General features: G+C 62.1%; 1 protein-coding gene across 2 annotated transcripts; it reads right to left on the bottom strand.

Annotated features, from left to right (window-relative positions):
• Nucleotides 1-136: 136 nt before the first annotated feature.
• Nucleotides 137-10786, bottom strand: SEMA3B (semaphorin 3B). Of its 2 annotated transcripts, none has more exons than XM_059389779.1 (18): nt 10679-10786; nt 6932-7118; nt 6034-6191; nt 5805-5867; nt 5285-5404; nt 5112-5205; nt 4819-4938; nt 3847-3992; nt 3644-3755; nt 3458-3527; nt 3236-3380; nt 2698-2917; nt 2344-2435; nt 2194-2235; nt 1798-1955; nt 1641-1696; nt 1407-1546; nt 137-922 (listed from the first exon to the last, which is right to left on the bottom strand). In XM_059389779.1, the coding sequence occupies exons 2-18, from the start codon at nt 7038-7040 to the stop codon at nt 521-523; spliced, it is 2247 nt and encodes a 748-aa protein (XP_059245762.1). In that variant the 5' UTR covers nt 7041-7118; nt 10679-10786; the 3' UTR covers nt 137-520. The 2 variants fall into 2 exon arrangements, with proteins under 2 accessions (XP_059245762.1, XP_059245763.1); XM_059389780.1 differs by having other exon boundaries at nt 6932-7133; nt 10679-10753.
• Between the last annotated feature and the right edge of the window lie 3793 nt (nt 10787-14579).

Genomic DNA, 14579 nt, shown 5'->3' with positions numbered 1-14579 from the left:
CTTAGCAGAAATTGAGGTCTAGAGACCACGAAGAAGTTGCCCAAGGCCACACAGCGAGACCTAGCACCAGCGGTTGCGTGCTGGGGCCGCTCCAGCTTCGGCTGATAACGTGTTTATTGCATTAGTACAGTCGGCCTGCCCCACCCCCACCCGCTCAGCCTGTTCACAGCTTTCTGCTCATCCCCCAGGGAGGAGGGCCTTCCCCGAGGGAGGGCACTCCGGGCTCCTCCTCCGCCCAGGTCGCTGCTCTGGAGCCCTCTTCTCTGCCTCCTCGCGACCAGCAGGACCCCGTGCCCGGCCTGGGCCGTCCCTCCCACGGCTACATTCAAAGGTTATCCTCTGTTAATAAATAAGCTGGCGAGGCAGCCCCTCGGCCAGGGCCTGTCGGTCGGTCGGTCGGTCGGTCGGTCTCCATCGGCCAGGGACCAGTGTGCCGGGCCCCGTAGCCGTGCGTCCCCCAGGGTCTGTCCTCCCGCTCCTGCCTGGAGTCGCCTTCCCTGTACCCAGCCCGGAGGCCGAATCACCAGTGCGCGGCGCTGCGGGGCCCCCGCTCTGCGCGCGGCTCGGGGGCGTGCCTTCGGCGGCTTCGGCCCTTCCTCCGCGATTCGGGAGGCGGTGGGCGCGACTCGGGCTGCAGACGACACATTCGCAGGGAGCTAGCGCCACCGCCGCCCGGCTCCACCAGCTGCAGGAAGTCCCGGTACCAGAGCTTGGGGCCTGGAGGGGCGACGGGCGCAGCCTCCTCGGTCCGGGCCAACCTTTCGGCCTGCGCTGCACTCAGCACGTGTAGCGCCAGGCGACGCAGCGGCTGCGAAAAGCCCTGCTCCACAGCCGCGCACAGGTACACGCCTGAGTCCCCGCGCCGCAGCCCGCGCAGCAGCAGCCCCCGCGTCACGCGCTCGGCGCGCTCCTCCGCAGCCACCTGCAGGCCGGGCCAGCGGGAGGCGGGGGCGTCAGGGTCGCGAACAGCGAAACCCCGCTCCAAGCCCGGCCGGGAGATGCAGAGGGTCACCGGCGGCCGAGCGGGAGTAGGATAGGGGCGCCCGCAGGGGCACGTTTGGAGGCTGGGGGCACTGGGACCGGTGGTCTGAGAGGGGATCCCCGTACTGGGCAGTACATGGGGGGTGGCTCAGGGAGAGCAACAGGAGGGGCGAGGGCGCGACTCCCTCTCGGGCGGGGGGGCTGGGTCTGGAGTCTATTTAGACTGAGGCCTCACCGGGAGGCGGCGTGCAGGGAAGAGACCAAACCAGGCAAGAGGGGCCGGTTAGGCGGAGTCTCACTGGGCGGGGCCGCACCTCGTCTACAGGTGGGAGCCGGCCCGAGGGCCTCATTGGCTAGGGCGGGACCTCTCCTGGATGTAGGGGCGGGGCCAGGGCCCGTTGAGGAGCCCAGCGCGGGAGGCTCACCTGGGTGCGGGCTGCCTCCCCTGCGCGCTGGAAGGTCCATTCCACGCGTGCCTGCAGCGAGCGGGGCTCACACTCTAGGAAGGCGCTGCCGCCCTCCACCCCGAACACCTTCCGCTCCAGCAATGTGGGATGGGATGAGTCTGGGGAGGGCAAGGGATTGTCAGATTCAGGCAGGGCAGGGCAGGCTGTGGCATCTTCGAAGGCCGCGAAGTCGGGGCAAGCTGGGGCACTCACCCCCGGAGCACAGCGTACTGGGGTCGCCGTTCTTCACGTCTTGCCGCCGAAACCGCCTGCGGGGAGCAGGGCACGTGGAACTTCCGTGAGCTCTTCTTCCTTTAGCCAGCCAGGTGCGGCAAAGGATTCCGGGTGGCCCGCCCCCGACCCGGCCCACCTTTTAGCGCTGGGCTGGAAGCGCGTGCACGCGGCCCCGTCCCAGGCGCAGTAAGGGTCACGCGCCAGGCAGCATTCGGCGCAGGCACGGCCATGGGCAGCACAGCGGTGCAAGGGGATCTGGGCCACTGCGCTCCGTGAGGCAACGTACAGCTGGTGCTAGGGGGCACGAGGGGCTCCGGGCTGACCGAAGGCAGCCCCGTGCCCGCCTCCCACAGGTCAGAGATCCCTTACCCCACTTGACAGATGGGAACACTGAGGTCTCAGGTCACGCAGTCTAGCGAAGGCAGAACCTATTCTCAAACCCGGGATTCGAACTACCAAGGGAGGCATGGGGGTTGGGGCACTCGGGGAACGTACGGGGTCCCTTTTACCCCCAAGCGTTCTGGTCACTTACTCTCTTAGAAGAGATTTGCATGCTGGTGATAGCAGCCGAGTCCTGAGAGGGAGGGGGAGCACTGGGATCAGGGATCAGTGGGGTGGGGTTACTCCAGGCAGGGGGGCACAGAGGTTGAGGTGAGGGGGATGGGGGGAGGCTAGATCTCACCTCAAATACGTGCAGCTCCTCCAAGAGCAGCCCCTCCCCGTTAGGCCGGCTGCCCTTGGGGACCGAGATCACCTTCAGCACTGTGCCAGCATCTGCAAGGATGAGGAGTGAGTGACTAACTCCTTGTGTTCCCTCATAGCTAGGGCTGGGGGGGGGTCTCCTCACTTCTGAGGCCTTTGCCCTCAACATGGTTGGGTCAGTGAAGAACATGGGTTGGAAGAATAAGAGCAGCATCCAGAAGGAGATGGGGGCATAACCTGGACAAAGATTCGAAGGTGAGCCTGGACAGGGGCAGCTTCAGTAACTGGCAGAGTCTAGACTGGGTTTAATGAATGGTCATGGCAGACCACTGACCTGTGCCAATGAAGAGGACGTCGTAGTGTCCGTCAGCAGCTGCCACACGGTCTGCAGTGATCTGGGTGAAGGTGTATCCGGCACCCACTTGTAGGAAGAGAGGGCGCCCACCCACGGGCAGGACTGAATTGTACATGAGAGGGTGGTTCCGGGCAAACTGAATGACGTCATCAGGGAAGTCCTTGGTAGAACTGAAGGTGCCGAAGGTCTTGCTGGGGCACTGGGCGGTGGGGAGGAGGCGCGACAGGGATGTGGGTATGAGGGTCTGGTGGCCCCACAAGAGACCTCCAGGAACTGGGAGTGGGGGTGCTAATGGATAGAGCCTTGCCCTGGGACTCTGAAGAGAGAAGACCCAGCCCTCCCTTTGGGAGTCTTAGGAGGAAATATGGCCTTCCTTTTAGAAGCCCTGTCTGATCAAATTGATGTTTATCCACCCATAACAAGAGGAAGAAACCACATTCACCAAGAAGATCCCAGACAAGATTCTCCACCCCTGAGACTTTGAGCAGATTGTGGTGGGAATCCTGGGGCTACGCACCATGCCTGGCCGGGGGTAGGGGACACGGCCCTGATAGGACACCCACTGGTGCAGGGGCCCTTCCTTGTGTGCAAAGGGCCCCAGAAAGGCACGGCGCACGTCGTTCATGCTATACATGCACACTGCAGAGCCTTGGAAGACGGTGCTGTGGGTGAAGGCAGGAGTAGAGTGAGGGGCCCAGAAGAGCCAGGCCAGTCCCGCCCACAACCTCGCGGCCCTCACCTGGATGTGGAGAAGACAGCATAGAGCAGCGGGCTCCAACGGTCCCTCAAGGACAGCAGGAACACATCCTCTGTGGGGAAGGGGCCCAGTTGGGGGAGGGCACACAGCCCTCAGTGTGGCCAGGCTCCCAGGTCTGGGGCACTGCGCTCCCTCTCCCCAACTCCATCCTCCACTCCTGGCACTCACGGAGCTGGTCGAAGTGCGTGTCACCCTCTGCACCAGGCACAGAGCACACCAGCCGTGCCTTCAGGAACGTGGTCCACTTGTTCACCAGGCTGCGCTGGCCACCCACATCATTCTGCGTGGCCAATCAGAGGGCGTGAGGGGGAGCCCCAAAGAGGCAAGAGGGCAGGGGTGTGGTCACAGGCTGTGGCCCAGGGACTCCTCACCCGACAGATCTGGCCAACACGGGACACGGACAGGCGCCCCAGTGCTGGTGCAGCTTCCACTGCAGACTCACGGAAGAAGAAGTAGATCTTGTCATCATCGGGATTCTCGCTCTCCGGGATCCAGAAGACCTTGACAAACTTGGGCTCTAGCAGCAGGAGGTGTGAAGTCAGCATTCCCTCATGAGACCCATATACTCTCTCTCCTAACTCCTAACTCTGGTGCCTCCAGAAGCCTGCCAGGCAGCATCTGAGCACCCAGTCTCTAGGATCAAGTTCATCCGGATGGCCCCGCAAGTCCACGGGATCCAGAGGATCAGGGCCTGTGAGTCAAGAAGCAGCCACAAGAGGGCAGCAGAGACCGAGACTACCTGGAGAGCCCACCTCAGCCCGGCAGCTCCCCAGGCCAGATGGCCAGGAAAGGAGGGAGATGGCCAATGAGTTGTACCTTCACTCGGGGATCCTACTCTTGAACAGGAGGCAGGGGCCCCCGTTCTCCTCACTCTTACAGCAAGTGACTCAGCCCCTAATGGTGGAGACCCCTTCTCCTCTCTCCTCTCCTGTGTCTAATCCTTGGTTTGTTCCTGCGCCAGATTCTTGGCTCTAGTTGCTCTTTCCCTCCATCCTACGGGGCGTTTGGAATCAGCTCAGCCCCCCTCCCCAGCAGACTGGCTTCCTTTCTCATTCTCCCACCTGATCTCCTTTTCCCGTTCTGTCTGTGCATTGAACAGTCTCATGGCCATTGGAACTGATCTTATGATGTATTCGTTCTGAGTTCTGTGAATTCAAAGAGGACGGAGGCCCCATGTCTTGTCTGGCCTACATCCCCAGTCCCTGGCACAAGGCTGGACCCATGCTAGCTACCTGGTGGGAGCCCGGCTGCACCCACTGCTCACTTCTGTTATGGGCCTTCCTTGGCACCTACCCTGTGGGGGCCAAGGGCCCCCCCTTCCCAAAACCCCACCAGCTTTTCACCATTGAGCCAGCGGGAGTCATGTGGTTCTGTTCGAAGACTCGGACGCTGGCCCAGGCTTCGGAAGATGGTGAAGTCCCGGCCCATGAGGTCTGCAGCCACCCCTGAGTACAGTTCTTCTCCTGCAGACAGGGTGAGGGCTGCTCAGCCAATCTGAAGGTTCTCGGTGGGGGATGGAGGTGGGGGTGCTTGGAGAGCTCTGGCAGCAGCCTGGGAGTCAGTGAGGCCGTGGGGGAATCTCTGGGGCTCTCAAGAGAGTCAAGAGTCTCTGAGGGGCCCTAGCCTTTGGACTCACCCACAAGCACGGAGGCAGCCCGATGCCTCGGGTCATACGGACTCTTGCCTTTGCCATCCTCTAGCCTCCGAAGGTCCAGCCGGAGCATGGGCTCCTGGGAGGCAGGAGGCAGTTGTTACTTCTGGACCTTTCTTCACCTCCCAACCTCCCTCTCTGCCCAGAGCTGGACTTACCTCCAGCCGGTGGCCCACCTCCACGAATGCACAGGTTGGATGGAAGGCCCCCGTGCCACAGGCCAGCAGATGGGTGCGGTTGTAGGCATGCAGCAACTTCACGAAATTCATGCACTCAGTCTAGTGGGCAGGCAGGGTCAGGGACAATGAGGCCTCCCCCAGGGAAGCAGCCTTAAGGAGTCCCAGCTCCCAGTGGCACCTCACCCCTTCCTCTCTTCTGCATCAGTCCAGGCAAGCACCAACATGGGCTGCGGTGAACTGCATGCCCTTGGTGACCAGCCCGGCCCACCTCTCACCAGAAGGCGCACATGGAAAAGCACAGGCCTGTATGTCCCCCTGTGACTCAGAGGCCCCCAATAAGAATCACATGAGCCTCCACCCTGAGTCACTACCTCCAAACTTCAGCCATCTCGACCCCCTGCCCCCATCACAACCAAAACAGGCAGGCCTCTGTCTTGGCGCCACTGTATGGAAAGCGGGGGGCTGGCCTCCCCGCTCCCACCCCGAAGAGAGCACTCACGCCAATGTCTTTCCCTGCCCAGTTGCACTCCTCTCGCCATTCCACGGGGGCCGGCCACGCCAGCTACAAGGAGGTCGGGGGAAGGGGACACAGGTCAGGGCCCTTGCGTGGTCTCTGTGCAGAGAGTGTCCGCTCAGGGGGCTCATCCCTCTGGGCCTCTCCAAGCAGTCTGGAGTGGGGTCCTGGGGCTCCTTCCCTAGGCAGCGCCAAGGCTGGGGGTCCCTGGTACCTTCTTGGCCCGCTTGCTGATGTTGTCCAGGCTGAGGGAGGCCACGTGGTTCTCAGCGCCCACAAACAGGCGTCCTCTTTCCTCATCCACCAGCAAAGCTTCATAGCAGCAGGTCCTCTCCAGCCTGAAGGTCCGGAGACCATGCCGGGCCTGGAGCTCTGCAGGAGTTGGACACCACAGAGGATCTGCCAGCCCTGCTGGAAGCTTCCCCTAGACCCTGCCTGTCTCTCTCACAGGTCATGGTTGTACATGGGACCTGGCCCACACACATGTGAGTTTCCATGTGTGTGAGTTTCTACTGATGAAGACAGGCCCACCCATGTGTGAAACTTCCATGGTGGGCAGTGCAGCATCCCCCCCAATCAAGGGGCAAGCAGGTTGAGCTCCTTGGGCAGGCTTGGACAAGCAGTGTCTGCAGGCAGGCACACTGGGAGGCCGGGGTGCCAGTGGGGGTGCTGAGCATGTCCGGAAAGCCAGAACCCCAACCCCAGCATGGGGGTTTCCTGCCACCAGCCTGAGCTCAGTGCGATGCCATTGCTTAGTGACCAGTGACCGACCTCCTGTGTAGGGGGTGTGGGAAGGAGGCTCTAGTAACCCCCACACCTCATTTACCCCCACACCTCAGTTTCCCTGGGGGTGGGTCGTGGATGGGACCCAGGCAGGATCTGTTGCCATGGGAACGGAAGGGGGGTCTTCCTGGGAAAGCAAGAAGAGAATGTGCACAGAAAGTCGGGGGGGCTGAGGCCAGGACAGGGTTAACTGGAGATGGCCTGAGAGTGCCCCCAATCAAACCTGGGCCAGTGGCACAAAGCAACAGCAAACGCACGCCCCCTACCCACACTGGGACCCTCTCCCGCCCACCATGAGCGGAGCCCTCCAGCCCACCAGGTGCACCTACCTTGGAAGGAAAGCCGCAGGCGCGGGGTGCTGGGGGTTGCATCCCCCCGCACTGCCGCCCAGAGCAGAGCCAGGACCGGGATCATGGCGGCAGCCCCGGCCTGCCCCATCCTGGTGGCTCAGGGTGCTCCCGGTTCAGCAGGCGCGTGCGGAGGAGCCTTGAGCCGCCCTGGACTCTGCCCCAGGATCTGGAAGAGAAGGAGCTGCAGCAAGGACGAGGGCGGGAGGCTAGAGGGGGGAGTCCCCAGGGATCAGATTACAGCCCCTAGGGGAAAGAGGCTGGGGGGTCGCATTCCACTTCCGAGCTCTCCCCTCCCTGAGTGTGCCCTGCCTGGCCACAATCACAGACACACCCACGCCGGGCACACCCTCGGGGTCACCCCCACACTGGCAGGCGCCCGCCCCACCACGTCACCCTCCCCAGGAACACCCCCCCCCTTCCCGTAGACACGCTCACAGACATTAATTCACAAACTCTGTGTGCCTACTTCTTGCCAGCCTGGGACACTGGGGGACACAGACAAGGTCCCCATGTAGGAGAGGGCAGAATGCCAACAAGGACTCAGATCAGTGCAGTCATTTCAGAGGGCGCCAAGTGCAATGAGCAAAACAAGCCAGTCATGGGAGTGAGCAGCAAGAGGGGGTCAGGCCTCTGGAGGTGGTTGTGCACCCACGGGCCCACAGAGAAGTAGAGGTACCTCTGGGGCTGGAGCCAGTGGTGTGGGTGCCCGTGAGTTTGAGTATTTCTGAGGGTCCCTTTGTGTATCTGTATTGTGTGTGTGCGCGCACACGCAGACAGGTGTATGTCCATGTCTTCAATGGCATGCGCGTGCACTTTGCAGACACGCGTACATGTGTGTTGTGTACGTGTGCATTACGATTGTGTGTGCACACACAAGTGCATGCGTGTCCCTCGGCACGCCAGTGAGTAAATACAACCACAGGGACAGTCACTGCCTGTAACTCTGAGAGCGCCTGGATAGCCACTCCTCAGGAAGATGTCTGTCCCGGAGCCCTGAGGACTGCGCCCCCCCCACCCAGGCTGGAGGGAAGCCTCAGCTTCTACTTGGAGGTGATTCCCAGTAGGACATCACAGTCCTGGCTTCCTGCTTGACCCCTCTCTCCCCACCTGAGCCTAGAGGGGGCTGGTTATGCAGAAATTCTGTGGGCTGACTTAAGACCCAAGAGGAATCAAGTTGGGGGAGAGCCAAGGGTCTCAGGCAGCCTCTCACTCCCACTTCAGGTGAGTTGCCCAGCCCTCTCTAAGCCTCCCCTGCCTTCTCCCTCAGGTTTCCCCATCTTTGAGCCCCTCCAACTCTGCGCCAGAGCCCTTCCCCTGAACCCCTTTTGTGGGGCCAGCCTCTGGCTGCAATCCCCATCCTCCTTCCCAGAGCTGGCGGGGGCAGGTGCTGGGTACAGGAGCCTTAGCATGGGGTAAGGTCCTGGGGTGCCATCAAGCAAGGGGCACACCTGCCAAGCCACGTTCCCCAAGCCCCTGCCCAGTTCCGCAGCTTCCAGACCCCTCCCAGGCTAGGACTCCCACCTCCTGCTGTCCCTCCACTGACACTTGCCACTGTCTCTTCTGAGCCCGTGAGCTCTGCAACGCCACAGAACACCCGGCCACCTTCCCACACTCCACCAGAACTCAGGCGGCAGTGCCTCTCCACCCCAGCCCCGGCTCGCCCGGGAGGAGGGGAGAAGCATGGGGACTGTAGGGCACCCTACAACGGCTCCTTTAAGGAGCAGCCCCCGCCTCCACGCAGCCGGCCGCCGCCCCACACGCGCCAGCAAGTTTACGGGGGCGGATCGGGTGACCAGGCAGGAGTTGGTGGCCTGGCCAGAGTGGAGCGGGCACAAGGGAGGGGCGACCCCTCCCCTGTCAGGCCTCGGGGCAATAGGGTGCGCCCAATAGCAGTCCCGTGCAGAAGCTGGGCGGCCAGTCAAGGCAAAGGAGGAAGAAACCATATAGGGCTCCCTCCCCAGCCCCAAAAGGCTCAGGTCCAGGGGACTTCAGGTCCTCACCGGTCCCTACACAGCTGGAGAGCTGCAAGTGGGTAGTGAGGGGCTCAGCTGGGGAGGGTCTGGGATCTTGGCCTGAAGCTGAGTCTGGTGGACAACCCCATTTGGTCTGCTAGGGGTCTACTCTGGAAGGGCCGAATGTTGACCGTGGCTGAATGGGGCCCTCGGGTCTATGTGACAGGGCTTGAGGATGGCCTTTCACCCCTCAATCCCCCCAAAAGGCATCCTCCTGGAACCTCCCCAAGGCTGGTCAGCAGCTTGTCAGTGGTCGGTGAGGGAGGCTGTGGTTTCCAAGGGCTGTGGCCCCTCTCCGGTCAGCTCTCCCAGAGTAGGGGTGTCAGTGCCTGTTCCGGGTGGGGCCGGGCTCTGCTTTCCTGAGTCTCAGGACCTAGTGTTCCTGGCCTGGCCTGGCTGGCTGGCTGGCTGGCAGATGAAGGGAGGGCCTCCGGGGGAGAACCAGGGGTCTTCCGGAGAGGGAGTAGAGGGATGCACCCCAGCCTGGGCTCTTGGACTTCCAGGATGCAGCCTCTTCCTCCTCCCAGCTTCTGCCTTGGACCTGGGCAGCCTCCCCCGGCCCCACGCAAGCAAACAAAATTCTTCGGCTGTTTACAATTTTCCACCCTAGCCGCCAAGATCAGCAAGTGCATTTGAGGTCCCCATCCACCCCCACGGTGCCCCCTACCTGCCCCCACTGCTTTTAGTTCTTCAGGCTCAGGGTCCCAGTCTCTGTTTCATTCCCTCCAAGCTCCACGTCCATATTGAAAAGCAGGACCAGGAACCCCCCCCCCTTTCCAGCATCTTGGGGCTGCCCCTTGCGCACTGGAGCCCTTTATGTTGCTTCCCTTGCCCTAGGTGAGTCCTCTTCCCTGGGGTAGGAAGGGAGATCTGCAGGGGTGGGAGCCCATGGTGTCCCCCAGGGTCTTTGTTCCTCGGCTACAGGCCCAAGTATATGCCAGACTCCGGTGGGGTAGCAGGGGGCGGGGGGGGGACTTCATGGAGGCAGTCCTCCAGGAACAGCAGTGGGTTACACTGTACTCCGGGAGTTCCTAAGGATTCTAGAATCAGGCAGCCTGGGCCTGAGTCTTGACAGAATGGAGCAAACTAGGAAAGGCAGCTGGGGTCCCTACTCTTACCTGCAGCCCCCCTCCCACAAAGGCCACCTCAGACTCCAGGCCTCTACACTTTGCCAGGGTAGCCACGGGCAAAAGCAGCCTGGGTTCTCGCCCCGATGCTGCCTGTCAGTGCCACAGCCTCCAAGGCCTTGGTTTTTCCTTCTGGAAATACTAAATCGTTGTGCCAAATCCTACCACCTGCCTTCTGGGCCCTCACCCTCAGCCGGGCCCGCCCTCAGCCTGGACTCTGGGTCGTGTGGCTGGGGTAGGGCATCCATCTGAGGAAGGCCAGCGTCAACCCTCCCAGTGTCCAGGCTGGGCTGGGTCAGGCCTTGGCTCCCCGCTTACACCTGCTTTAGCCATCAAGGCTGGTGACTCCGACATCACAACATTTCCTACTTCTGGCCACGTGGGTACTGGGACTCACTACCCTGAGGACTTAGGCATTGAGTGGGGGTGGGCTGGGGGGCAGGAATGAACCCAGCAAAGCCTAACTGAGGCCTGACTTCCCTGACAAAGTACTACCCACCCCGGGGAGATCCCCTGGGAAATGGGGGGGGCCCTTCCCCCACCCGCCCCCAGCCTGGAATCCATGCTCCCGGAGACCCCTGGCCCACCTTTTTGGAAAGATCAGCTCTTCCCCTCCTTGCCTGTTCCCCTTCCCTTCTGAGGGCCATGTCAGGGCTGAGGTGGAGGGGCCGAGGGCGGGGCTGCCTGGAACCCTGGGCCTCTGGCTGTGGCCCTGCCCCCACCCGCTCCGCCCCAGCCCTCCGCCTCCTGCACATTCCTCCTGGGCTGAGGTCAGCCCCTCTGGGATGGGGGAGCCCCCCCCACCAGCCACATCACAGCTCTCCTCTCGCTCCTGTTTTCTTCATTGCCCAGCAGGGTTGGGGGGGGCGGGGAATAGGGCAGGGGGTGGAGCCTCCCTCTCCCCTCCTCCACAGCCTAGGGGAGTAGTGGGGGTGCTGCCAGGAATGCAGCCAATGTAGACCGGGGTGGCACTCCAAGCTTATTAACATTTATTAACATAAATGCTACCTTCTCTTAATCAGCACGGAGGGTGGGTAAGGGGGGGGACAGCTGCCCTGGAGTGCAGGTTGAGGGGCTCGAAATGCTGGGGTGGATCAGCACCCTTAGTAGGCTGGGAAGGGTAGGGTGGGGTCGTGAGGGCTCCTCACCAGCTGTGTGTCCTTAGGGAGACACTGAACCTCTCAGATCTCTCTACTCAACTGCCCTGCGGTTGCAGCAGGGGGCAGGGTGGGGGAACACAGATGTCCGCTCTTGGTGTCATCTCCGCACCCAGCAGACCCCTCAGTGCTGCGTCTTTCAGCCCAGCTTCACTCCTGTCCCCCATCCCCGCCCCAACACGACGACTGCTGCCACCCTCCACCTGAACCTCCATCCCTCCCTGACCCCTGGGGACTCCTCAGTCTTCTTCCTCCTGGTCTGCAACCCAGCCCTGGCAGGGCCCAGGTGCCCATCCCTTCTCCTGAGGCCTGATCTTAGGGAGACCTTTAGGCCCCCTGATTAGCCAGACAAGGCCCTGCCTCCTCCCCCAGCAGCATCAGCACAGAGACCTGACCCCTTCACTCTCCCTGAGGCTGTGCCCCTGTGGTCTTTCTACCCCTCCTCGTCCCAATACCTCCCCTCTGCAGTCCCCCACTACCCACCTCAGAGACTTGGCTGGAGCTTGGGGGCTCCCAGGCTCAGCCTTAGCTGACCCCATGAGGGCTCTGGGCACCCAATTTCCAGAGGGGCAGCAGGGCTTTGCTTGGGCTGTGCCCTCCACCCCTTAGCTCCTCCTCTTTGCCACCTGCTAGACTCTTTTCTTCACCATTCAGTCTTCAGGTCTCCTGGCGTCACTTCCTCTGTGAAGCCCCAGATGCCTAGAACACCCAGGGTCGAGCCTCTCTGCAGGCCTCTGGGTCCCCCAGTGGCTATCATCACAGGACCCAGCAGAGGACAGGCCCAGGGAGGGAGGAGAGAGAGAGAGAATGCCTACAGGAAGCCCTTCTACCCTCCTGGGCCTGCTGAGTCCTGGGGATGGGGTGCGATGGGAACTGATGGCCAAGTCCTTCCTGACCCTGCACCAGCCCCTCAGGCCTTGACTCTCTCCACCCACAACGAGGTTGGAAATCAGAGTCAATGGGAGAGGATATCAAACCTATTTTTCTCCTAAATAAGATCACCTGTGGGGCTTATTTCATGCAAGGGGAGAAACTAAGACAGGGAGGAGAAAATGATCCATGGTGTTGACCCCCCTCCACCCTAGTGCCCATCACCGTTATTAACCAAAGAGCCAAGTGGCTGACAAGTATGGACACACTCACGTAGCTGCACACATACCCTACCTGGCCTGATGCCCTCCTTGAATGTGTGATTCGGGCTGGCTTTCCCTCTGGGAGTCCAGGAGGGTTTAGGGGAATGTGTAGCCCCACGATAGGGATGTGGGCCCCCAGGATCTCTTGTCAGGCCAATAGACAGGAAGATTGAGCTCAGTTGTTCAGGAATGACCCTGAACCCAGAAGAGAGCCAAGAGATGCTACGATCCTATCCCAGCCCCCACCCTGACTCCCAGGGCAGCTAGGACCTGGTCGCCCATGCCACAGACCAGGTGGCTGGAGTCAGGGCTTATGTTCTCCAGCGTCCTGGCTGGCCTGGCATTCTGGATCTGGGATGGGGTCTGTTGGGGGTTTGATTTGAAAAGCTCTGGCTGCATGGGGAGTAGGTTTTCCTGACATCAGAAGGAACAGTGGGGCCACCCAGGAACACGGTGAGGTGTTCTTCCAGGCCTTGACAGCCCCTTCAGTGTCACAGGTTCCAAATCTCATGGGTTCCCTCCCCATTCTGCACCTGGAATCTTGGCCTCCACCCACCTGTCATGGAGGGCCTGGGCCTGAGCTGGGGAGTGGCTGCCCACCTGGCTCCTCTCTGCAGGGTCTCCCTAGATCCTGTTCTCCTGAGCCCTGTGGAGCTCAGAACTTGTCTTTCTTTCCAGCTGTTTCCCCACCCTACAGATGGGTTAAAAATACCAAAGCTGGCACCACATCAGTAGCCTGAGCAACTATTTGGAGTGGGGTGGGCCCTCTGAGAGGTGGGTCAGCCTCATGGAAGTCTGCACCGGCTGGTGACAGCCCACTTCATACAGGGACCCACAAGCTTAGTCTGGAAGCAGGAGCCTGGGCCCCTTTCCTGGCTCTGCCTGTCTAGGGGTCCCAGGCCTCATAGCTGCAAGCTACCAGTGACTGGGGCCAAAAAGATGGGGCTCCTTAAGCTGGGAGTGCTTCAGGGTACACAGGGCCAGGGAGCACTGAGTCTCTCTAGATGCCCTCACCCCGTGGTCCCAGGGATGAGGTTCAGCCCCAGGAAAGCTCTAAGCATTAGGGGATCCCCAGAAGTCAACCGCCTGGAGTCCCTCCCTTTGGGGTGCAGGACACCTGGGGTGCCATCACCCCCCCACCCTCTGCTAGCTCCAGCTGCCCCCCAAGGCTGGGAATTTCCCAACTGCCAAAGACAAGGAAGAATTGAAAGGCCGCCCCCGCCAGTGCTGGGACAATGGGGCCTTATGCCCTCCAAATCAGAGCAGGGGTAGGAAGGCTGAAGGCAGGTGGGAGCCTAGCTCTCTGCACGCAGGAAAGAAAGTGCTGCTTGCCAGGACCCCACCCAGACCCGCTGCAAAGTAGATTCAAGGGGATCCTGGCCAGAATCCTGCAGGGCCCACCCATGGAGAGAGGCACTGGGTGCGTCTGGCAGACAATGCTGGCCACTCAATGCTCCCTCTGTACGGGGGTTCCCCTCAGGAGGTTAGGAAGGAACCATCTCCGGCGCGGCTTCCTGCTGGGCGGGCTTCACGGCCCCCGGAGCCCCGGCCCCGCCCGCTATCCGGGGCTCAGCGGGGTCCAGGCCTGACCGCCGAAGGAAGGCAGGGATCCTGAGTTGGACGAAGGATCCTGTTCTCCTTGTCAGCCGGCCCTCAGCCATCAGTCCCGGAGGCAGCGGTAGCAGGAAAGGCCCGAGGTACTGGGGCGGCAGCGGAGGCTGGGGGGCGTTGATCTCCTTCCGATCGGGCGGCCACGGCCTCTCATCTCTTGCCAACCAAACACTTGGGGGCCCTGAGGCCGCGCGGGGACTGGCAGGTGTGCGGAGGCGGGGTCCCGGGTGCCCAGCCCCCCCCTCCCACCCTCCGCCTTCCCCGCCTCCGCGGCGCCGACCCCAGCCCAGGCCGCTTTGTCCCGCCGCGGGCGCGAAGCCGTCGCTGCCCCACAAAGCTGTCTTTGTGCCCCGCGGCCTCCGCAGGACCCGCTGACGTCAGCGTCCGTGACCAGCCCGGCGGGGCCGGCCACGGACTGCGGCGCCCCCTGGCGGCCAAACGCGGTCGGAGCTCGCCTCCGAGCCCCGCCCAGCAGAGCCCTTTTCCGTAGGCTCAGCTGCCCGCTGTCGCCGCCAGCCGCAGGACAAAGTCCAGGCGCCTCGCCAGGCGCTCAGGGACCCCACCCCCAGGCACCCCCACCCACAGCG

This window comes from Mustela nigripes, chromosome 2 (genome assembly GCF_022355385.1).
Source record: "Mustela nigripes isolate SB6536 chromosome 2, MUSNIG.SB6536, whole genome shotgun sequence".
NCBI lineage: Eukaryota > Metazoa > Chordata > Mammalia > Carnivora > Mustelidae > Mustela > Mustela nigripes.
Note: the sequence above shows the minus strand (reverse complement) of the source record. Positions and strands in the feature narration are given on the sequence as shown.

Excerpts from the sequence above, each read along its gene's own strand:
- SEMA3B (XM_059389779.1), bottom strand. The coding sequence starts at position 7,040 with ATGGGGCAGGCCGGGGCTGCCGCCATGATCCCGGTCCTGGCTCTGCTC. Across the intron at positions 4,939-5,111 it reads GGCTGCCTCCGTGCTTGTGG|GAGAAGAACTGTACTCAGGG; the intron begins GTGAGTCCAAAG and ends CCCTGTCTGCAG. Across the intron at positions 923-1,406 it reads GGGAGGCAGCCCGCACCCAG|GTGGCTGCGGAGGAGCGCGC; the intron begins GTGAGCCTCCCG and ends CCCGGCCTGCAG.